The sequence below is a fragment of the Formica exsecta genome, unplaced genomic scaffold (assembly GCF_003651465.1).
Source record: "Formica exsecta isolate Colony F162 unplaced genomic scaffold, ASM365146v1 scaffold26, whole genome shotgun sequence".
NCBI classification, from domain to species: Eukaryota; Metazoa; Arthropoda; class Insecta; order Hymenoptera; family Formicidae; genus Formica; species Formica exsecta.
In genome coordinates, this window is record NW_021849866.1 from 3241643 (window position 1) to 3266536 (window position 24894).

A 24894-nucleotide genomic window follows, 5' to 3' on the forward strand; every position below is an offset into this window, starting at 1 on the left:
TATATATATATATATGTGTGTGTGTGTGTGTGTTCTGTAAATATTAATTTTATTTCCACTGCCTTCCTTTAATATATATGTATATCATCATGAAATACTAGGAATGTTGATAGCAATCGATTACAACATTAACATTTTAAAAAATATCGATTGCTATTGATATTCCTAGTATTTCATGATTTTGATGTACTTAATACCTTGATAAACTTAAGCGTTTCGAAAGGATAAGACAATACCAATCTCGATTCAATTTCGTCATCTGATTAAATGAGAGAATCAGTCCGCAGGCTGAATGTTAATCCGATCTCTAGCGAACGTCGCATGACTTCGCGAAATTGGTCTCGTGATTATGCTCGTGCGATAGCCACGAAGAAATCGTGCACATAGTAGTAATTCGACAGCGAAACGCGACGGTAATGTGACGCGTATTAAAATTCCCCGAGGGATACTACAACATGAATCGAAATCGTACAATCTGCCGGATAAGTAGAAAGCGCAGGGAAGTTGCTGCGAAGCTGTAAAAAAGATACGAACGCGATTTTTATGGCGTAAAGAGGAGATATTTCACATGTTATTAATATGTAATATATATATTTTATTTATATGTAGCATATGTAACATAAGATTTATTTTTCATTACCATTATTATATAGCAGATATATATATATAATATCCTAATAATGAATTATTTGTTTAACTAAACGTTTAATTAAATTTATAATCAAGATTAATTACTTAGTTAACATAAATATTTGCAAACTTGAATTAAAATAATATAAATTACTCGCGAGTATATATTTGCATTAAAATTGCTTTGTCAGTGTCATAAATTTTATATTAATGATAGTTTATTAGCTCATTAAATAATCCAGTAGCTTCTTATCTGACTATTTATCTAGCGATTGTTAATGCCCTAGTTTTTATCATTTTATCTCTGATAAAAGTGTAATTAATTCCACTGTTGTCTATTCGCAAATTATACCGTCGCAACTACACAGGCCATTAGTTGGGATAAAACCTGAGAAAAGTGGACTTTTGTCATTCTCGGTTAATTTCTATTCATTAAAACGCAATTAGTTCATCGAGTAGCATGAATCATTCCGAATGCAACGCGACCGTCATAAAAACGGCACTCGCTACTGCGATGTCTATTCGTGCGTGAATCGCACGACAGGTGAATGTAGATTTTATTTTAGAAAAAGAATTTTTTACTGTATAGTATTATGGCGTGATTATGACAAAATACCTCAATTTCCAAAAACAGAATTTTTGTTAAAACATATAATTAACTAGACAAATCAAATAATTTATATTTTTATGATGAGGGGTAACATCGCGCGCGTATATAAGAACAGTCTAATTAACAAATGTGAAAATTTCTGTAAAATATACTAATGTATTAGATTTTCTTAAAATTACGGGATGTCCATATGAAGTCAATACTTCACATGCATCAATCTAACCATTATTACCACTCTCTACAGGGAATCATGTTCACCATAAGAAGTAGAAGGAAACATGTTTGTGTCAATCGGTTTCTCTTTCCTTCAAAACGAGATAATCTCATTTCCCCATTTGCCATAAATCAGCGAAACGCACCGCTGTGAAAATCCACGTACGTGCTGCAAAACCCAACATTTTCTTTCAAAGATTTGTTGATAAAAAATGAGATAATTATAACATTATATTTTTATATATAATTAGCAATTTAAATTTTATCTCTTGCTAATTTATAATAAAAGCGATGTATATCTTATCAATTTAGAAACTCTAGAATATCTCTCTCTCCCTCTCTCTCTCTCTCTTAATTCGTTATATAATATATTATTTACGAGACGTTATGTAATTATTATTTAATATTAAAAATTTTATTCAAATCAAATTAATAATTAAAGTAATTTTTGAAATTGCGATATTATAGGGAGAATTAAAAAATTAATTTATAAAACTCTCGCAAAAGAGGAAAAATGATTTGAAATTTAATAAAGATATTTGTCCGTAATTGTTACTGCATTTTTTACTGTACATCCTATACATCAACTTGTGATAGCAAATAATGTAATAGATAAAGATGTTAGATAATGATAAAAACAACTAGCTAAGATGAGATAATGATGTATGTGTAAGAGCTAAATATTAATTGTTCTTATCATTACCTATCACGTTATCTTATCTTCATTTATCCCATTATTTGTTATTCTGAAATAGCAAATAATCTAATAAATAAAAATAAGAGCAACTACTACGTTGGTAATTGATAAATGTGATAGGTAATGATAAGAGCAACTAATACATATGTAATATTGCTCTTACATCATTATTATATTATCCACAAGAGGAAGAAGACATTCTCATGATCCTCATGCGATCTCCGCGAACCGAAAGAGAAATGCTGATGCGTCAGTTTAATGGACTATGTGAGCAATAAAAGTTATGCTCTCGCACGCGTAGTCGCGTGCGATATGAAAGAGCCAGAGAGGGAGAAAAAGAAAGATTTCACTCATCGTTAGACATCTATGTCCGGTGCGAATCTCCGAAGAAGCATAATCATCTCCGGTGAAATGCAATCCTCTGTGAGTGTGCTATCCACGATACGCATTTGACAGGCAGGAAGCAAACGATATCGAGCAACGTCACTGATTTGTGCGATATTTAATTTCTCTGAAGCAACATGTCATAGGAATGTTGAACATATTTGCATATTTATGAGAGCTAGCAATGTAATGTGTATTTTTAAAAATATAATGTGCGTAGAAAAGCGATTTTTGTCTCTATAATCTTTATATTAGTATATAATAGCTTTATTAAATATATAATTATGAATATTACGATAAAAAAATTAATGCATAGATTAATTGCACTTTTGTACGTTTACGGATTCTTTGATCAATTCAAAACTAATTTTTTTTAACAAAAGTGGTATATTTAAATTATGGATGATTAGGAACAAAATTAAAAAACTTTCAGCAAATTAAACTCCAAAGCCTATAAAGTATTCTTTAACACTTCCATGGGGTTGATTGATATTTTTTTATAATTTTATATAATATTTTAAAATATTTTTTTATAATAGAATCGAAAAAAGATGAGTATCATTGTTCGTAAACTGCGAACATATTGATATTCAAAATGTTTATGCGAATAAAACACCTGTCGTCACTTGGCTTTTTTATAAGAGAACGATGACGTTAAGAGATACTTTTAGCTGTGAAAGTGTTAAGAAAATATTGACTTCAAAATATGTCAAGGAATCTGTAATTGAAAACTATCGTCCTAAATATTATAAGATTTCAGCTATCTTGTGTGTATCATTACCGGAACATATGTATCGAATTCTAGTTAGAACCGCATTTGAATATAGTATTTCCAACGAGTCTCGGTTTCGCCGCTTTCTTGCGCGATCTTTGGGGAACGGATGTGTAAAAGTTCCACTCGAGAAAGCTCCCTAAGTCGCTTATGCTACTCGAAGCATTGTGCCGCGACAGCACGTCACATTTCGCCGCGTCACGCCATGTCAGTAGCTGATGATGTAGACGTAACAATCAGTATTATGGGTATCTAGATCGCATCCGGATCTTCAGACGAGGCGACTCAGAACTCACGACGCGTCAAAAAACGTCGCGCATCTCGAGCACGGGCCGGAACTAACGATGCCTCTTATAGAAGCATATCTAATTAAGTAAATGTGTATCTATCGTAGCCTAATATATATAAAAGGAGACACTTTAAAAATGCGACTAATTACTTGATAACGCTGCGTATGTAGTTAAAATTCCTAGAACAAGCTAATGACCTTTTAACTTGTTTCTTTATAACTTTAGTCAAAGTTACGTGGATAGATGAATGTCTTTCATTATATTTTATTTCAATTATTTTTTGATTATTTTCCAAACGTTACAATATATGTAAATCATAGGAATCTATGTAACACCTTTGAGTATTTTTTTATTTTTTAATAAAGTTTGCATTTTTTTATCAACTCTCCGTTGCACATAAAATCTTACGAAATTTAATTGTAGGTGTAGCTTGCGTGATCAAAACAATATCGTTTCACGCTCTATAAGAAAGTAGATTTATATGGTAGATAGGTAGATAATAAGTCTACAAAAATTCTCACGGATCAACGCGTTCTTAAAGACAAGGTTTCTCATCTAAATATATGAGCAGCTGCAACGGGACTTGTTACATGTGTACTAGATTCCTAATACATCCACATAGAGAATGATGTAAACACCCATGAGCTGCATGGCGTGTGACACGTTTTCCCTTGCCATCCACTTTTTCTCTCCATACTATTCGCAAATACATTCTCGTGTACAACATTTTCTAAAAAACTCTCACTAACCCATAAAATAAAATTTTTATCACACATTTATTTTTAAATTATTTATCATAAATTATATTTAATTATAAATTACCGTTTATTTATTAAAATTATATACTCAACTTTTCAATGTGTCTAATTAAATTAAACAAACCTGTTAATTTAGGTTAGTTAGGTGAAAATTTTACGAGAAATAAATATGGATGTAACACCGATTTCACAATCTGTAAAAAGAAAAGGAAAGAATTTTTTTAAAAGGCATTTTATAAAAATGTACGATACGCAGGACTTTTGGACATACTCGCACGGCAATTTGGACTACATTTCAACGCTATTCGGTGAAAGACCTTATCTTTGAATATGTTTACGATCATTAAAGACGAGATTCCACCGTTAAAACGCAATAAATTTTGTTGAGCACGCACGAGATTTTCAACCTTTATTGAGTTTAACGGATTAATTTAATGATCGCGCGATTCGAAGAAGAACGTATTAAAATTTACGTATAAGCCGAGAAGAAAATTTAATAGAATCAAAAAACATTGTTAAGTCTGCTGACATATATTTATTTATAATATATAATTAAATTGCCAAGTGAACTGGAATATATGTGAACTCACGCTGCGATACATAGATTGAACGGGAATCGAAAACTGGTCCAGTCAGGCTAAAATGCTATCGGCAAGTCATACTCGTTTATCTTTCAGCAAGAACAGTTATGCGACTATGAATTGGCTACAGAAATAAGTATATCACGAGGTGCATTAAATCAATCAATAATCAGAACCTGGATATTTTTTATGCTATAAAGTCAATCGTGATATATGAAAGCGCGAACACCTAAAAACTTTCTGAAAGAGAAAGAGACTAAAAAACAGATATTTCTTTCATTTTATTTTTACAGATACTAAATGAAAGAGACTATATTAGTATAGTAATATAATTGATGTTAATAACATTCTAACATCTTACAATTTCCCTTCAATTTCAACGATTGAAATGAGATTGTTCGTAATGAAATATTTTCCGCAGACTTGATTGATGCCGCACGAGATCTCTCTCATTCGCGTGTTTGAGTCTCAAGTCAATTGTGAAACATGCGTGAAGAATCGCTGATTGCGATTGTCTGGCGCAATTAGGGGATCTGATTGCATTTGACATATCAACGCGAGTTATGGAAGCCGCCGCGAGAGTGGGTGCAGGCGCAAAGGGTGTGTTGCAGCAAAAGATAGATTACGAGAAGCAAGGATCGAGGACGGCAGGTCGGCGTCACTTTCTCAATCTCGTCACGTCGTCGCTACACGCTTTACACGCTCCTCCGTTCTTATGCGGGGAGGATGCCGACCGCACGCAAAAAGCGGCTTCCTACTCCCAGGCGGCGTGGGTGCACAGACAATACTAGGATAAGTGCTTTTCGCTTTCTGCCTCGTCACGACTGATTGGTATATTGAAGATAAATTTCACCGTCGTTCAACTTGTAAACGCTCGCTTTCTGCGATTGATTCTTACGCTAATTATGCGCAAATATGTGGATTTTCAAGAAAAGTAGACAAACTCTCATCACGGTTTTAATAACTAATAATTTTAATAATTTTAATATTTTTAGTTTCAAATTTAATACGACCTCCGTGCTAACAAAATTCGGTAATTTTCCAAATTAATTGCCAATCGTATTTTCCTGACTTACTCTGCACATATCGCTGCACCAATGCAAGAACAATACATATATTGCTTCCTACGCTTATTTAAGAATGTTCATGTTACTCGTTCTTCGTCAAGAAAGATGTGAACTCACGCTGCGATACATAGATTGAACGGGAATCGAAAACTGGTCCAGTCAGGCTAAAATGCTATCGGCAAGTCATACTCGTTTATCTTTCAGCAAGAACAGTTATGCGACTATGAATTGGCTACAGAAATAAGTATATCACGAGGTGCATTAAATCAATCAATAATCAGAACCTGGATATTTTTTATGCTATAAAGTCAATCGTGATATATGAAAGCGCGAACACCTAAAAACTTTCTGAAAGAGAAAGAGACTAAAAAACAGATATTTCTTTCATTTTATTTTTACAGATACTAAATGAAAGAGATTATATTAGTATAGTAATATAATTGATGTTAATAACATTCTAACATCTTACAATTTCCCTTCAATTTCAACGATTGAAATGAGATTGTTCGTAATGAAATATTTTCCGCAGACTTGATTGATGCCGCACGAGATCTCTCTCATTCGCGTGTTTGAGTCTCAAGTCAATTGTGAAACATGCGTGAAGAATCGCTGATTGCGATTGTCTGGCGCAATTAGGGGATCTGATTGCATTTGACATATCAACGCGAGTTATGGAAGCCGCCGCGAGAGTGGGTGCAGGCGCAAAGGGTGTGTTGCAGCAAAAGATAGATTACGAGAAGCAAGGATCGAGGACGGCAGGTCGGCGTCACTTTCTCAATCTCGTCACGTCGTCGCTACACGCTTTACACGCTCCTCCGTTCTTATGCGGGGAGGATGCCGACCGCACGCAAAAAGCGGCTTCCTACTCCCAGGCGGCGTGGGTGCACAGACAATACTAGGATAAGTGCTTTTCGCTTTCTGCCTCGTCACGACTGATTGGTATATTGAAGATAAATTTCACCGTCGTTCAACTTGTAAACGCTCGCTTTCTGCGATTGATTCTTACGCTAATTATGCGCAAATATGTGGATTTTCAAGAAAAGTAGACAAACTCTCATCACGGTTTTAATAACTAATAATTTTAATAATTTTAATATTTTTAGTTTCAAATTTAATACGACCTCCGTGCTAACAAAATTCGGTAATTTTCCAAATTAATTGCCAATCGTATTTTCCTGACTTACTCTGCACATATCGCTGCACCAATGCAAGAACAATACATATATTGCTTCCTACGCTTATTTAAGAATGTTCATGTTACTCGTTCTTCGTCAAGAAAGGTTACTTAAAGTACAGGATATGATAACGATCTATCGTATAATATAATTCTTTCTTATTCTCATCATTCATATAATTCATGCATACATACTTTATATAATTTAATCACAGATTTTTATTATTAAATGTGGGAGTGAATAGTATCTGCAAAATTCCACGGTATTATTACATTTTTTGCATTAAGAATGGGAAATGTAACCGGAAGTACCTCACGTTGCAAGAAAATGTACGAGAATTGCAGTAGCATCGTGGGCGTTATTTTCTGAAAGTGCTTGTCTCACGTAACGACACTGAGTGGCTACTGTCGTATATTGTGCTGGCAAAATGTAATATAAAAATAGCAAAACGACCAAACGCTCACCGGCGACGCGTTTCCTGCTCTGAGAAATGATATAGTATAAGCACGTAAATAGGAGTCTTTTAATCAGATTTTTATTCTCCGGTAATAAATGTAATTAAGCAAGTAATTGAAATTATTTGACAACTAACGATTTTATAATAGAAATCGCTGGTATAACAGTTGAGAAAAATCAGACTGATGATGATGACGTGAGATTGGCGAAACGCAGTGTTTTATAATAGATGATGCAATAACGCACAATGAAATATTATTAACATATGTCGATTTTTGTTAGATTAAGATAAAAAAATACGATATAATCAGTTGTTATTTTTTAAATAGATGGCACATCAGTAAAGAACCGCTGTTTTTTCTCATGTTTTCTTGCGCAAATAAAAAAGCAACCCGCGTCTGTGCATCTCCCCCGAGGTTAAGTAATCATCAGTAGAAGCACCAGCTACACGTAACAACGAGCTCATTGTCAGAGAAACGTTGGCCAATGTCCGTGCAGAAAAATTTCGCATAGTTTCGCAAGTCTAGGAAGATCGCGCAAAAAAGGCAACGAAACGAGTAAACTGTCACAGCGACGTGCGAGAGCTGTTGCATCGAAGCCCAGACGCACGCGGATTGCGGATAATATTATATCGCCGGCGTGAGGCGAGTGTGTGGTGCAACTTACGACCGGTATCCTATTAAGTGCAGGAAGTTAAGCAAGTGGCGAGAACCTATGAAGGATCGTAGTATTCCCAGCATCGCGGCCCGATTCGGCTGACTGCTAATTAGCGGGCGAATAAAATGCTAACAAATCCGGACTTCTTGAAATCTAGCAGACGGACAAGATCACGAAGATGACATAATGCTTAATTGGCTCAAAGACATTTTTTATTCTTCTGACTTCTGTACGTAAGATATCTAGACAAGTGCGAAAATTATAGCTGGTGTGAAGTTTTTAACATTACAGCGATCGAAAGTTGCCGACCATTCAAGAAAAAATTTTCTCACGTACGCAAGGAAGTGATAAAAAAGAAGGTAAAAAAGAGATATGTGATTACCATTACGTTTTTAAGCTATAAAATTAAATATTTAAGATAATTAGTCGGATTATTTTATGCTTGCGTTTTGTATTTTATGCGCATTTTATGTTTCCAGTCTTGCAAAATATACATATTTTAAAAAATATAGGCTTGACAACTGGTGGCAGAGTACTTATCAGTCAAAATAACAGTTTAATATTGTTTTAGTTACAATGCACTATCAATGTTGAAGAAAAATTAAAAAAAAAAAAAAAAAAAATTCCTAAGACTGATGAAGAATAAGTACGTGTGTTCAATTATATCTCGTAAAAAAAATTCATATTACGATTAATCCTTTTCTTTTTATTTTTGGCCTTTTTAATAAGTAAATTTTCGAAGTATTTTTTAGTACTTTACATTCGAACGATTCGCCTGTTCGAATAAAGCGCATTATATTGCTTGCGTAACAATCGTTAGCAGTCGTTCCAGTTGATCGAGCTTGAATATGATTCAAAGGACTCTTATGCCAGGATGGCAGGCAAAGCAAGCCTCATAATAATTTCGCGACATTCTAAGGATGGCGCCGTAGCCACCGCGGATTCTCGTAAGCATTGTTCGAGTACTGCTACCTGTTCTCACGGTGGAGTTAATGGCATTGCTGTTTTGTCAGATTACGCGCAACATAGACATAGACTCGTCAACATTTGTTTTTATCGAACAGTGCATGGCGTGAACTACCTTTCGCTTTTACCCCGAGCGAAGTCGGAGGCTCAAGGTGATCTTTCTCTCCGAAGCGGTCTACACGCGCCGTTATACTCGATTACGATATACGTACGACAGGTAACAAAGCTCCTGAATGAGAATTGCGGATCTTACCGCGTTACTGATCTCTTTGATTCTGTTCAATGTCGGAAAAGTGTACTTTTATTCCTTCAGTTGCGCATTAAATTACTTATTCGAAATGATCAAAATAAGTAGAAGCAGCTACAACATATTTTCTAAATTGATTAAGTCTTCGTCAAATTTGCTATCGCTAGAAAATTAAGAATCTTTTCAAAACCAAGAGGAGTTTTGTAATAAAATCATATGAACTTATTTATATCATAAATAAAATATTATTGTAAAAGATAAGTGCATTTTATAGATTAAAAAGCAATTATAAAATATAATGAGATTAAATTCCATTTTGAAAATCTAAATTGATTTTTAAATTCCAGAATATAATAATTGCTTTTTTCTCTTTTAATATACATAATTCATATTCTGTAAAATCAATAATAATAATGATACGTTGTAATAGCATAAAATTACACATTCAAATGTCTTGCTTGAATGAATCGTAGAAAAAATATATCACGTGTCAAAAAAGACCGATCAAGGCTTCGAGGCGCGAAGACTAAACTGTAGCGTGTCCGAGAGACCTTTCGTTCAGACTTTACAGATCGCTGCTAGGTGCACGTATATTCACGTTTACTGTCCCTCTCTCGCTTTGGACCATGTTCCGTTCAGCTTCAACGCCTTTAACTTCGAAGTTCTGTCTGAGACACGCCTTTCGCGTGCAGCTCGTAGCAAACCGATTCCTTTTAGCAATTCCTCAACGTTAAGTACATCAGCAAGTACGTATGTATTATTATCCCTCTGTGTATTATGTCTAATTGTAATGTAATGATTCCCGAGAGATATATGCATTCTCATAGCACAATGATTTCGCGCAATTATCCCGGCAGACGCATGACTATATCTCATTAACGACCATCTATCATTTTGATGTATGCAAATTAAATTAATCGAGAACAATTCAGCGAAATGATATTTTATTGAATGGAATGTTCAGCGAAAATAAAATTGCTTGAATAGAAAATAATTAATCAAAGAAGGAAAAATTGAATAAAATAATAGAATCATAAGGAACAATACTATTCACTATTATCGAATTAAGCTCTAAAATATACTCATACTAGTTCTAATTATTGGTAAATTGATTTTTTTTAAATTAGTTATCCTTTCAATGAAATTTTATTTAAATCCATTTCTTGGAATAGGTTTAATTTTTCATAGATTACGTGCACTAAATTATCATTATGTATATCATGGACAATTACTTTCGTCATATTTTCATACATAAGATAGATCATCGTATGTGTAATGTATTAAAAAGCATAAACAATTACTTCTTGGTGCATTTACACGGGTGCAAGGAAAATGAAATGGATATTATGAAACAGGGATTACAAAACGAGTATACATTGACATAACTGTAAATATGTAAGCTACATCAAAAAAGCAGGATGTCAGTGTGCTATTAACACATAACGCGTGACCGTAAGTAAAAGTGGACAGAAGATATTCTGTCGCGGCGTCCTGGTTTAATCACGATACGTCTATATTGCACCGACTAAACATTTATTAGACCGGAGAAGTAAAGTGTAATAGATTACTTATATGTATATGTCTCTGACAGGAAATATTTTTTGCATCTCACTTATGTAACTATTCTTTTTCCACGGAATCTTTAAGTAATTTATTGAAGGCCGAATATAATCAACACTGCATTACTTCGTGATCTCGAAATATTGACATACATAAAAAATGCACATATATGTCAAATATCATAAAAAGAATTAAATCTTAATGAGATGCTGCCTCTTTCAGTAATCTTTTCCACAATACTTTGCGGGAAAGAAATGACTTTACGCGATATAAAAGACATAACAATAGCCGAAAATGTCAATAACCAAAGGGAAATGAATTATAGATTCCATTAAAAAGGAAAATATTCTGTTCGTAAATGTTATCCAAAAATACATAGATAAGACTCAAATTATAAAATAAAATATATTTATCTCGGCAAAATATAAAACACTGTCATATAAGGAAAAACATTTTTTACAAAAATGTTATACATATAATTAAAAAATTTCACCATTAAAAAAGATAACATAAAATTTGATATATCTTAAATAGAAATTGTTTAAAAAATAATGTTAGAAATGTATGAAAGAGAGAGAGAGAGAGAGAAAGAGAGAGATAGTTAAATAATTTCATAGAATATTATTTCTCAATAACGCAACGTAGTGTAATTATCTAACGTCTTTTATTATACTTTGCGTGTCCATTTACCGAACACCGTCCATTTCAACAAGATAACTTCACACAAGATATGACATGCATTCCGTCGCAGTGATATTTCGCGATGGTAAAAAAATTTGAGAGACAAGATGCAAGAACATAGCGCTGTACTTTTACTGGCGATATTGCGTACAGCGGAAGTGCCTTTTAACGCACGAATTCGCACGCAAAGTTGTCGCGCGAACCGGAGAGTTCCTCGAAAGTTTCAGACATACATTTACGATCGAAGAGAAAAAAGAAAGCGAAAAGAGATAAAGCGTTAGATACTCTCGAATTCTTTCACATGTTGTATTGTCCGTCGACAAGATAAAGACAGACTTGTAAAGCGTGGTGTATTTAACGAGAACCTCGTGAATTTCTCCGGCTTCTACGGGCAATAAATTACACACTGCGAAATTTTACACGTTGCTAATCGCGTGATGTTTGCGCGTGATGCAATTGTCAAGAATTTAACATCCTGTGATTTTCAAGTTGCTACTTCACATTAATGAATGATATATCTCAGTCTTGTGTGTATATGTGTGTGTGTGTGTGTGTGTGTGTTTATTAAATTGTACTATAGTTTCAAAAATAACAATTAATCTTAAGTTTCATCATCTTAAATTTTCATTTCATTTAGAGCCAAACTCAGTAATAGATACTTTTGACTAAATGAAATAATGTAACAAATTTAGATAACAAAAATTAATAATAATTATTATTGTTATCAATTATTTTAATCTCAGTATATCGGAATATTATTATGTAACTTTGTTCACCAAACAATTTCAATTATTCCATTAAAAGTTGTATAAAATAGATATTTAAAATTATATACTTACGAATTTTTAAAATATCTTGAATTTTTTAATTTATTAACACTTGAAGCGCGATATTCTTTTAATAATTGTTCTCTTTAAAAGCATAGGAAGATTTTTATTGAAATCGATGTTGTGAAAGAAGCATTATACGCAGCATTTTAAATATACACGAAAATGAGAAGACAAGTCAACGTATATCGAAACGAGAACTCATTGCGGTTCACCGCAATCGGAGCTCTTGAAAAATGCAGATAAGCATGAAAATCATAAAGTATAGAAACTGCGAGTGGGGTGAAATCAGCCACCGATGCGGAACTAAAATCTTATGCGTGATATCCGACATCGACGCAGATGAGACGTTAGCTTGCCGATATTACGGACTTTCTCCCACACACAAAAAATCCGTTACTTATTCACCATCGAAATTCTGCCGACAAAAATAAAAGGCTTTTTTTCGCATTGCTAATTTCTATTATTTAATAGAATATTGCTTAAATAACCGTTTTTTATACTTAAAAAGACTGAATGGCAAGATAATTATCAAGGCAAACTCCATTGAAGAGATTTTTAAATGTAATAGAAACTAAAATATATATCAGTAAGAATTAGCAGACCGAATTAAACACGAATTGCATTTTTGCTCTTTGGTTTGTTTCCGGATCATAAAATAAATAAATTTAAATGCAGGAGAAAAACAAACGCACTTAATCCACTAAAGCCAATTTTATAAACCTTGTTTCGTGTCTTAATACTCGTTTTGGACCTCATCTTGTTGCCAATATGTTGGAGCCATCCTAATTACATCGTCAGCCAAAAGCAGGCCTACATGTAAATACGTGAACTTTTTTTTATTCATATTATGTGCGAATTATGTTGAGTGCTCATGTTCATAAATTCGTTGTTATTACTTAAAATTAGGTATCGAAGATTGGTTAATTATGATTGCCGACAACGAGATAAAGCCGACAAGCAAAATCGGATGATGCAGTAATAAAATTCGCAATTGCCACATCGTAAAAGTAAAAAGTTGAAAAATAATGGTTTCGTGTTTTGGATATAATGTTTCCAATATAATTTTATCATGACTTTCTAACAAAAATATATGTAAAGCGTATCGTTAAAATAATTCTCGATAGCAAACTCAAAATAATACTTCTATAATAACATCGAAGAAACTTTGTTTTCTTTTTTTTTTTTTACAAAGAAAAATGTGAATATCCAATTAATTATATATTCCAATTAATTTCAATTAATTAATTACTTAAAAAATTCAAGGGGAAGAAAAATTTTGATTTCATTTTAATTTCGCACTAGTATTGATGATTGCTACGTGCAACATTTAACATGAAATAAAAATTTGCAATAATTATAGCTCAGATAATATGGGGAAATTATGTAGCGCAAATTTCGGACTTTAAATTTGGGTGAAAAAAAGATTGTGTTGAAATGATTGATTAGGGAACACAACAGCCGTCGAAATTGATCGCTTCGAAATCTGATACTTAATGAAGCCTCCGAGCACCCTGTTTACGTGGAAAAGACCAGTCGCCTACTGGCAGTCCGAGACTACTCGTTGCAAAGTACCGTTTATACAAAGTCAGTCAATTGATCTGATCGATGAGGGTAAATCGATTGATCGGTTGATCGCGCCAAGAGCGATCACCGCGACTCGACATTCATCGATTATCCGATCGTTACCTGAAGAATTCGCGGATATGACTGCGTGCTGAGTTCGTATTTCAACGCTACCAATTTCGAAAATGGATGTCATTAAAGTCAACTACACGTATAACGCAAAGCGCGTTTAAGCAATGTTTTCTCTAGGCGGCAAAATGTATTTTTCTCGCTCATTTGCACATTTACTGATTATTTTACTAAATTTTATATACGTTGAACAATCTCTTCAAACATATATTATATGATCCTCCAATTATATATACATATATAATTTTCTTTTTTACAGAATAATAAAAAAATACCTATAATTACGGTTTGAATATTTAGCCATGGCAATGAAAAACAATACAAAGTTTAATATTTGATATATTAATAATATAATAATGCAAAGTTATTATTTAAAAATAAAATATTCAAGTTTTTCATCGTGCGGGACAAAGTTATCCGTGCATTAATAAATGTTCTTTTAACTTTGAAAACATTTCTTGTTTATTCTGCTTTATATGTTGCAAAACACTCTGATATATCGATCTCCGAATTAATATCGTCTGACAATCGATCGATCGATCGATCGTCCCCGGTAACTGTGTCGTTAACATTCGCGAGCATCAATTAATGCCGGAACGTGATTGCCGGCAGCTCGGAATAAGGTTACTCTCGGTTACTCTCGGCCGACAAAGGAAACGGTCCTTAAGAGGAGTCGCGGTAACGCTCGGAGCTATAAAAGATCGATCGTACGCCGATTTAGAGTTTTAGAAGATTTTCTCGGAGTCGCACGGTTCTCTATAGGAACTAGTCAGAAGTGTCATAAACATCGCACCCGACATGTCTACGAGGTCGTATCACGCAATCGCGTATCGCGTAAATCCAGACGGTTAATTTAGCTTCGGTTAAAACGGTGTTTCGACGGATAAATCGTGCTTTTAATTATCGGTACGATCGCATTTATTAACCGATTATTAAGGATCATGTTCGATCGTTAAAAAATGACCAACAACGATTCTTCGACATCAATTGGACTCGAGTTATCGATACACGTCGTATGAGAACGCTGCAATTTTCCAGCTGTTAGAGACAATTTTCTTCGTTTATCAACTAATACGAGTATTTACAGCGCGATGCGCATATCGAAATGAATAATTGGATTTGCTTCAACCGATTGTTTATTGCTATCCTGGCAGGCAATCATTTTCCGCTATTCTCCAATTATCTGCATTGCTACTCGGCCAGTTGTTCAGTATAGATAAATGACTACATGTTATAAGTATATAGTTCTCTAAACAAAGCATTACAATATGTGACAGCTAGAAACTTTCATAAGTAAAATTATCATTATGCTGATTAATTAAGGATTGAATGAAGCTTTCTATACATCATTTCAATGATGATCATTACAACTATTTGATGCACCATTTACGAACCGTTAACGTGCAATCGCATTGCTAAATTGACCACGAACGCCCGTGGCGAGTCGTCAATCGCGTTTCAATCGCTCGGAGGTCGTCTACTCCTGAAATCAATCGGTCCCCTCGATCGACGATCGATCGGATCACCATGCCGGCATGGAGAGATATAAGCGGGCGCAATTTGAAATCTATTAGAAACAATTTTCCCAGACTCGAGGCACGGGATACGCGTGACATATCTCGGTGGTTTCACTGTGATTGCCATCCGCCGACGACGAAGAAGAGGATGAGTTCGATCGTCTCGAACTCGAGATCTCTAGTTTTGCTGGGAGAATCACGATACGAGAACTATGGAGTTTAACCTAGATCCTGGCAGATCGCGAAGGAAGCGGCGATCTCGACGACAATGGCGAAAATCGGTCGCGCGACTCGATTCTAGCAGCGATTTCTATCTTTACTCCCGCATCGTGTATCCGTACGATCGTTTATCCTTGTCTACCTGCAATGATAGTACCTGCTCGGCGTGTGAAGAGAGAAAGAGAGAGAGAAAGAGAGAGAGAAAGAGAGAGAAAAAAAGAACCGGTCCCGAAGTTCACTGACGCGTGCATTTCGCTAGGCTTGTTTGCCCGTGAAAAGGAGCGACTGCTCGTCGTCGTCAGGAGATCCCGAGATACAATACTAGTTTTTAACTCAGCTGGGATCGTCGTCGTTTCATGGCTCGTTTCCCCGTTCGTATTGCGAGTGGCCGGTATTAAGTATCATCGCTGAGTCTCCTGTTTAAGGCTGTTTTACTTATACGACAATGAAATAACTGGGACTTTAAATTAATCTCAATGAATTCAGACGGTAGACGAGTGCGTATATAGAATATATGCGCGTATTAATGTCTGCAAAAATTACATAGCATGCCACTTCTTATTAATTTATTCAAATTCATTTGAGAGTTACAGAATGATTCACGATGATGTGGCAGAATTTCCGAATTCTGAGTAATCAAACACGGATCCAATCTTAAATAATATTTGGATTCTACTGATGTAATGTTCATAGTTTCTCAGAAATACGCTCTGCTATGGTACGGACACGTAAGTGAAACGCACCGCAAATTGCTTTCTCTTAACCAATTTTGATTAATAGAAGCTGTAGTTCGTAATATATAATATACGTTTTTGTAATCGTCGTAAGTACGTTACACTAATTGAATTTGTATGTACATTGTATAATTGAAAAACACGACTTTATCTAGATGTTGTTTAATTACAGCTGGCTAAATAATAATTAATTAATAAAACAGCTGATTCTTTAAAATAAATCAGTTCCTTTCAACGATAGAGAATTACTTAATTAATTAATTAATTTCTTATATTTATAACGGTCGATTACGTACGATACTTCTGCAGCAAGGAACAAGCTTCGCGGCATTTCAACAAGTTTCTAATGAATAGTCTAACTGGAAATAACATAAGAAACTAGTTTAAATATTCTCGCAAAAGGCGTTTTACTTCGGACACACATAATTTAATATGTGAATTAACAGTCATTTTGTTTATCGTAAAATGTATTTATATTTTGAAGTACTATAAAGTAAAATTGACAAGTTACAGAAATTTATCAAAAATTAATTTTTTTGTATGTTTATTCCCTCTTTTGCGGATGGAGTAAAAATATTTCAAAATATAAAGCTCTTTCTGCTGTACCGCATTTTTATGCAACATCCAAAAAGCTATCACAGAATAACATATTCTAAAACATCTAACGATAAGCTGTATAGAAATGTTTCATCTCAAATAATAAAATACTTTACTAAGCATTTTTGTTGCAACATTTTCATTTTCTTTTATCCAAAAAAAGTTTTCTGAAATTTGTTTCTTTATTCCATAAAATTTGATCAGCTAGTCTGACATCTCGAAAAAATGTGACCACTTTCTGCTAGAATATTATAATATAAAATTTCATTTATGCATTTCTCTCTTTTTCTTTCTTTTGAACTCCTAACAAATTCATTTATATAACGGAGAAAAAAATGCACCAGAGGACTGACTCATGAATATTTCCTAGATATTGAAAAAACCGGGTCTATGAGTCAAAAAACGCGCGATTTCATACACGCTCGTTTCTTCTCCTATATCTTAAGTCTCTCCTATATCTACAAGCAAGTATTTTTATAATTCAATGCAAAATTAAATTCCGTTATGGCAAAGTTCTTGAAGTTAATTAAAGAATAAACTTTAATATATTTCTACTGTTCATTACATTTTTCATCTCTTCAAAAATTTTCTCGTTTGCATATTGAAATAAACTTTTTTTTTATCTTCTTCAAGAAATCGATCGATTTTTTTTTGATAATTCCATTTGAAGGCGAATGTCCGACTTTGTAGTAAATGCCATATCAGCTGGCAATCGCGGCGATAACGAACGCACGAACGGAAGGATCTCGCGGCGTGTGAACGGCTGCTGCATGTAGGTGAGCAAGTTGCTTAGCTAGTCCGCAGTAAACTGTTATATGCACTGGCATGCCGCCAGTCGCACATTGAAAAGCCATTTCTGGTGGCAATGCCAACGACGAAGGCGCAACACTAGAAAATACTCGCGATTCCCCACGTCAAACTCGTTCCAATCACGTCGAAAAGTTCATGGTACACGTTCGTTCTCAAATCCGAGAAACAGTAGTAAAAGTATTGAAAGATACGCGAACAAATCAAGTCTATTTTCATTTCAATTTAAAGCACAAGGCTGTAAAAACTTAGTACTTGATTTATATATATTGACTCTTATCTATAAACTGATTAATACATATATTAATATTCATACTTATATATTTTTTTGTAATAACTTTCACGTGATATAATTATATATATATATATAGCAGTGTGTGACTTGTTTTATTTGTTATCTATTGTGATCAGTATAATTATTAATTAAAATTTAATAAATAAGTAAAAATAGGTAAATATATATAAAAGCAAGTTTGATTTTAAGAACATGTGGTTACAATGTCGTTAATAATTAATGTCAGAACACAAAAATTTTTATGAGACATGTGTGACTGAGTCGATCCCAAATCTAAGAATTTACGAAAGTCGTAAAAATTTCGTAAAAGTCGTGAAAGTTTGCGTTAACAGAATTTTCGGAATTAAGGAATCGTTAATGAGTGCCAAGGAAATCTTTGATTTATAAGTAAAAGCGGTAGAATTGAGAAATTCCGATACATCGGGCGAGTATTTCGCAGGACGGAAACGCGTCCGGATCCTGGATTGGGAACGATCGCTCGTCGATCGTCGTCGTTTACATTCCGCGGTAATTGAATTCGACCAATTTAGGATGTATGGTTTGCCCGTTCGAATCATTTCACGTCGCTCTATTTAGCCAAATGTGCGAAATGTGTTGTATTTAATTGTGGAAAGGAACGGATCGGACCACTGGACCGGTAACGAAGTAACAAATTATGGCAGCAGATCGATGAGGAAAACCGACATGCTTTGGTCACGATTTTATTCGCAGTTAAACTCCCCGTTCAAATACATTTTCTCGATCGTACGTCACTATATGTCGAGAGGTCGCGGGAATTTCAGTAAAATCAGATTCATTGAGACTAACAGATAACGGCGTCGAGAACTTTCCCTAAAATTTAGTTAAATTTTCGCAACACTCGTTACACTCAAGAACATCTAGTAAACATTGATACATTAATGTCTGAAATGTCAGATTCGATTTATAGTGGCATATTTCCTCAAAGTATTTTTTTTTGAATTCGAGAGATAAAGTTTATAAAAGATTTGGGTATTCAATTTCTTTAGCAATCTCAAATATTATAATCTATGTTAATAATAAATTATTACATAAATATTAATGTCATCTAATTTCTTATATAATATACGGGTGTATATTTCAGACACTTATTTTCTCAACAAAATCGAATAATAACTCATGAGTCTATATATATTTTCTCTTGTTTAACTAATTCTTATTAATTCCTATAAAAGTATTCTGTGATCTTCTATTCTAAAAAAATTTCTCAACAATTTATTTCTTAATTTCCACATTAGCACCGCTTCCTGCAAAATAGCTTTTATATTCGATAAAACTCTGACTTCTCGTTTCTTCGCATTATTTAAACAAGTATTACGATTACTATAAGCGGCCGTTTATTTTTAGAAGTCTAATTAAATATAAAATGCATACTATTATCACCATGATTGATCATTAGCATTTCATTTTATATTAAAGGTGCTGGAATTCATGTCTTACTAAAGACGTTCGCAAAAAGAACTTGCTACTTTCTCTCTACAATTTTCTATCATCACCAATCTCTATCAGTTAATTATAATTTGCACGCAAGGCCGCATTATCGATGCCTTATGATTTTATATTGCAGAACATATCGAATTCTCGATTTTCTCTACGATCGATCGCATTCAGAAACCGACAGCAGAACTCTAGTATCTAGTAAGAGAGGAACGAAATGTGGATCTCAATCCTACCTGGAACGCGAGGAATTTTCAACGTCTGCGAATTACAAAAATAATTGCCATGTGTATAGTACGATTAGTTACGCTTACTGTAATTACAGCAATTATTTTCATAGGCGGTCATCATCGGGCATCTGTTACATTTCACGGTTATGACTCAAGTTAAATTGGTCTTTACGACGGATTAAGGCATTGTTTGAAAACCGACCATCGACCCAAATCTTCGCGGAAGCGTCATTTTTCAACGAATTTATGTCGAGTGCTATTTAACTTGAAAACCAAATCGTCATAATTCTTTGTCCCAAATCGCGGAGAAGCTGCTTGATGGAGGTGGATGTAACGGTGTAGCATTATGTATCTTACATTATTTTGCCTACTCAACCGATTCGTTATGGAGCTTATAATAAAATAAATAATGATATCCGTAGAATATGTGGAAAAACTAAAAACTATTGTCACGTATTGTATTGTCTATCTTAATTTTTTTATGTTCCATTTGTTTTGGGACATTTATATTTTTAATATTTTTCCTATATTTTTCCAATTTCATTATCTTTTTAAGAACACGAGTTAAAAAATGTTTTATATCTGCATTTTTTTAGCACAAGAATAAGTCAATGATGTATCGAGAGTTAAAAATATGTCAAAATCTCGCTTACAAACTTGTTCTTTGAGCAACGTGTGGCAAAATAATCACATGCACACTACAACATGCTGTACTATATTTTTTTTGGATGCGTTTAATTAACTTGTCACTCTTAAATCGCGTCAATGTTTCGATCGTCACTACACCGTGATTCACTTGCGTGCTATTCATAAATCCGCACGCATTTAGCACAATCTAACACTTCACTTTATTTATCGATATTCAATCGAACATTACATCAGTATTATATTGATATAATATAAGCAAGCAGGCAACTAGCTATTAAGAAGAAAAATACGCGAAAAAGAAGAAGAGAAAGTAGCTCAAGAGTGAAAGAATAAGAACAGTAAGAAGCCAAAATATATCACGACTACATTTAAATAAGAAAAGAAGATAAAAAAAGGCAAGATATGTATACGTCGCGACGCTACCGCATCGCTTGATATACATATAAGAAAAGATAAGAGAAAAATAAAAAAGAATAGAGAATGTAATTCTAATTCTATAAAGAAAATGCGGAAATGGAGCCGCAATTTAAGGGAACAAACAATAAGGAAAAAACGAGCAAGTGGAAAAGAGAAACTAAAAGAAAATAAAAAGGATAAAAATAGAATAAAATATATATAGTATTCGATGTCTCAAAAAAAGTACTGTAAAAAAGGGATCACACGCATAAGGAACGCGGATGATAAACTCGACAGCGCGTCTGCACGAAGAAGAGGAAGGAGGAAGAAACAGGTGGCACGATGAAAGAGGCGCAACGCACGGCGCGCGAACGTGACGAAGGTGGAAGGGATCGTTTTCTTATACGGTGAAAGAGGAGAACAGACATACAAGGTAGCGAAAACGGAAAAAGAATAAGATGCGGAAAAAGAGAATTAGAGCAAAAGAAGATGACTCACCGTTGTTTCTCTTACTGGTCTGTTTGTTGCTCGTGACGTGCACTGTCAACGTGCCGGTCATGTGGGCGAGGATCGTCGCGAGCACGACGAATGCCCGATAGCTGTCGTAGGATCTCATCGTCAGGATGTCCCTTTTTTTATCGCGATAATGATGATTTTAGTAAAGGAAAGAACGCGCGGCTACGCGATCGTAGGCGAACTCTCTCAGGACTCTCTACCGCCTCGAGCGGACTTGCTGAGGCACTGGCTCAGCGTCGACTGAGACGTACTTTGTAGCCGCCGCTCTATCAACAGGACCGTCACTCCTCTCGGTACGTTTCACACCGCGGCTCGTGTGTATCTTCCCCGGGTAGAAACTACCACCACAATCGACGAACGGCACGAAACGGTTCAGGCCAGGTCGTGCTGCTACCCACCACGCAAGAAAAAAAAGACGGGCCCTCGCCCTTTTATCCCCCGAATTTAATCTCAGTCGCACCGCGCTATCGGTCGCCGGTCTTCGGTACCGATACTTTTGCTTTCGTATCCATGCATGGGGTCTTGCACACCTATTTAAAACCTATCGCTCCACCTCGCGCACCTTACCATTCGCTCCTACCCCAATTTCTTGCCCAATGGTACACTTTCGCGCGCGCTCACCTCCTTTTCAGATCGACGACGACGGCGGTGGAGTGCGGGCTCAGATGAAGAGAGCGAGAGAGAGGTGACGGATAGAGCTTGAGTGGTAAAGTCCCCCGATTTTACATCTAGACGGTGAATATCATTGTCGCATATGTCCGACAAGCACCGATACGGCGATAACGAACTTCGCGCGAGATCGCGAAACGAAATTTTCCCCCCTTTCGCGCGCGTCGATCGCGGTCGACGAAGGTGAAGGGGGTTTTAGGTGGGGTTCGCGTGCGAGCCAGCCAAGATCGCGTTCGGTTCTCTCTTTCCGCATCTCTGTATGCGAGAGACTCGCGAGCTGGTCTAGGATACCGCATTATCGTTCGACCATTTGTCTGCGGTTTTCATTTTGATTGAATGTAAATATGTGCATTTATTCTTAGGAAAAACCAATGGAAAAACACTTCCGCAATAAATTCCGCAATAAATTCACTTACAAGGTAACTAACTGCAATTCAGATAAAGTAGAGATGTTGATAAAAATTGATGAACTCTCGCAATATGTTGCATGCAATGTATTTCGTACTATAATAATTCGAAATGTTAAAAATAGAAAAATATAAGCTAAGTTAGAATATTTCAAAAATATCAGAATAAAGAAATTCTATCATAAAATAAATGATAAAAAGTTTCTAATAAACAATTCGTATTTTATTCTTCTAGAATTATAATTTTGTAACGATTATGCCAAACCATCTCCACAATTTTCTATGATATATTTTATCTTGTACATTTAAAGACTGTCAAATTGAGAACACTGATGCTTTATTTGTCATTGCAGCGTACAAGATTCAACTATTTTTATTTTATTCTCTCCGGAATTATTTTCATATATATATATCTAAGATGTGTTTGAAAGACTCAAATAATCGACAATTTTACAAAAAATTATGATAACATTAAATTTCCTATATTGGAAAAGGTATAAAATGAGACTTTTCAAAGTAGCTATATTGGTGAACATCACAGTGGAATCCATTCAAGGCTCTTTAACTGACCACGTCGCGCCGTTTGGCAAACGCGTGGTCTACGCGTGTGCGTGCGATCTGGCACGGCCAACACCGGCGGAATATGCTGTACAATACGCTGCCCCGAGAGCGAACTTTCCTTAACTACACCTTTCGATTTCGCTCGCGCCATAAGACTATTTCGATAATAATCGTTCAGGCACACCCAGGCCTCGGATACCTTGACGTACCTTGGCAATGAGCAACGCGATTCACTGGCTCTCATAGATTGACTTACCTTGGCACTTCCCTTTCTATAGAACGATGTTGGTTATTTCGCGCTTGCGAAAACCGCGGTCGACTTTCGATCGGCATTGTCGATGGGTAGCTGCCTAATCTTACGATAGCACTTCGCGATCGGTTACGCAAAAAGATCTATATTTCTTTTTTCCTGACTGGACCACCTTCAACGTCTATGGCGTTATTTACTTTATATTACTGCTAGTAATCCTGACAATAATCATTTACTGTGTATTAGTTAAACTATTCTTATTTTATTAATTTTTTTTCAAAACTATTAATTTTATCCACGAAACATAAATTTAATAGCGGTTCCAAGATTCCTAAGTCAGTGTGAATTTATTAAATTATCATACAAAAAATGTTTTTCTTGCAACTATTTAATTTTGCAATTATTCAACTAGCTTATATACTTCATACGACATATCAAGATTATTTGATCAATTAATGTGTGTAACGTGTTATTAGCCGTTTTGAAAGTAGCATGACAGCACAAGATTTATTGAAGTTAGTAGGAGAGTTTAATGTGGCTTTTCGAATTAACCCCGGAGCGTCAAAATACCACGCACTTTGGTATTTAGTTGAAGTGCTCTCTCCTCTTTAATCCGATTTTTCCCTTTTATTTTTTCCAAAAATAGTTTTCGACAAAATTAATTTGATACAAAAAGTGTAACTCAATCACCTGATTTAAAAATGTGATATTTTAAAAAATTGTTATTTTATATTACGATCAAACTACCAGTAATTATGATACAATATAACACTGTTTAATTGATCGATGACCGATGACGATTATAGAAATCACATCCGTTCGTGCGAATCTAATTAGTAACGCACGCCTTCGTGATCGACTGATTACTTTTAATCGACCGGTCGTGCTCGCCAGGCCAAATAAGATTGCACTCTACTTCAGTGGCGATCTTAATTGTTCGTCCTTCAGATTTCATTAAGCATCGACGATAACGCAACGCGGAAGCTCGCCACGCTCGTCCGTGAGGTCCGAACCGTGTCGAAAAGATTCGTCATGCCGAGACAAGTGTGACGGCCTGGTGTCAGCCTGGTGTCGGCCCGATCCCGAGTGGTCAATCATCATACTAATAATAAAATACTCTTCTGATGGATGGTCCGTCTATTGCGACGAGAAAAAGGAAAAGACCGGCGCACGAGAAAGCTGGCGATTCGGTGAGATATTTGCTACTGATAACGATCCGATCATGGCGATTATTTAATCAGAGTTCGTTCACGTTCAACCTGTATTTAATATGTTATCCCGGGGCGACGCGTTAGAAAATAAAGCTGTTCATCATGGTGTAATTAGG

General features: G+C 35.0%; 1 protein-coding gene across 6 annotated transcripts in view; it reads right to left on the bottom strand.

Moving 5' to 3' along the window:
* The window catches only part of LOC115236672 (laccase), a 112699-nt gene that overhangs the window by 30341 nt on the left and 57464 nt on the right, over positions 1-24894 (bottom strand). Inside the window, exon 1 of one of the 6 annotated variants that reach the window (XM_029809262.1) lies at positions 21663-21930. The exons of the other annotated variants lie outside the window; for them this stretch is intronic. Coding sequence (XP_029665122.1) covers positions 21663-21780 — 118 coding nt within the window. The 5' untranslated portion in view covers positions 21781-21930. Of the gene's footprint in view, positions 1-21662; positions 21931-24894 lie in introns of those variants that run through there. 6 annotated transcript variants of the gene reach the window in all.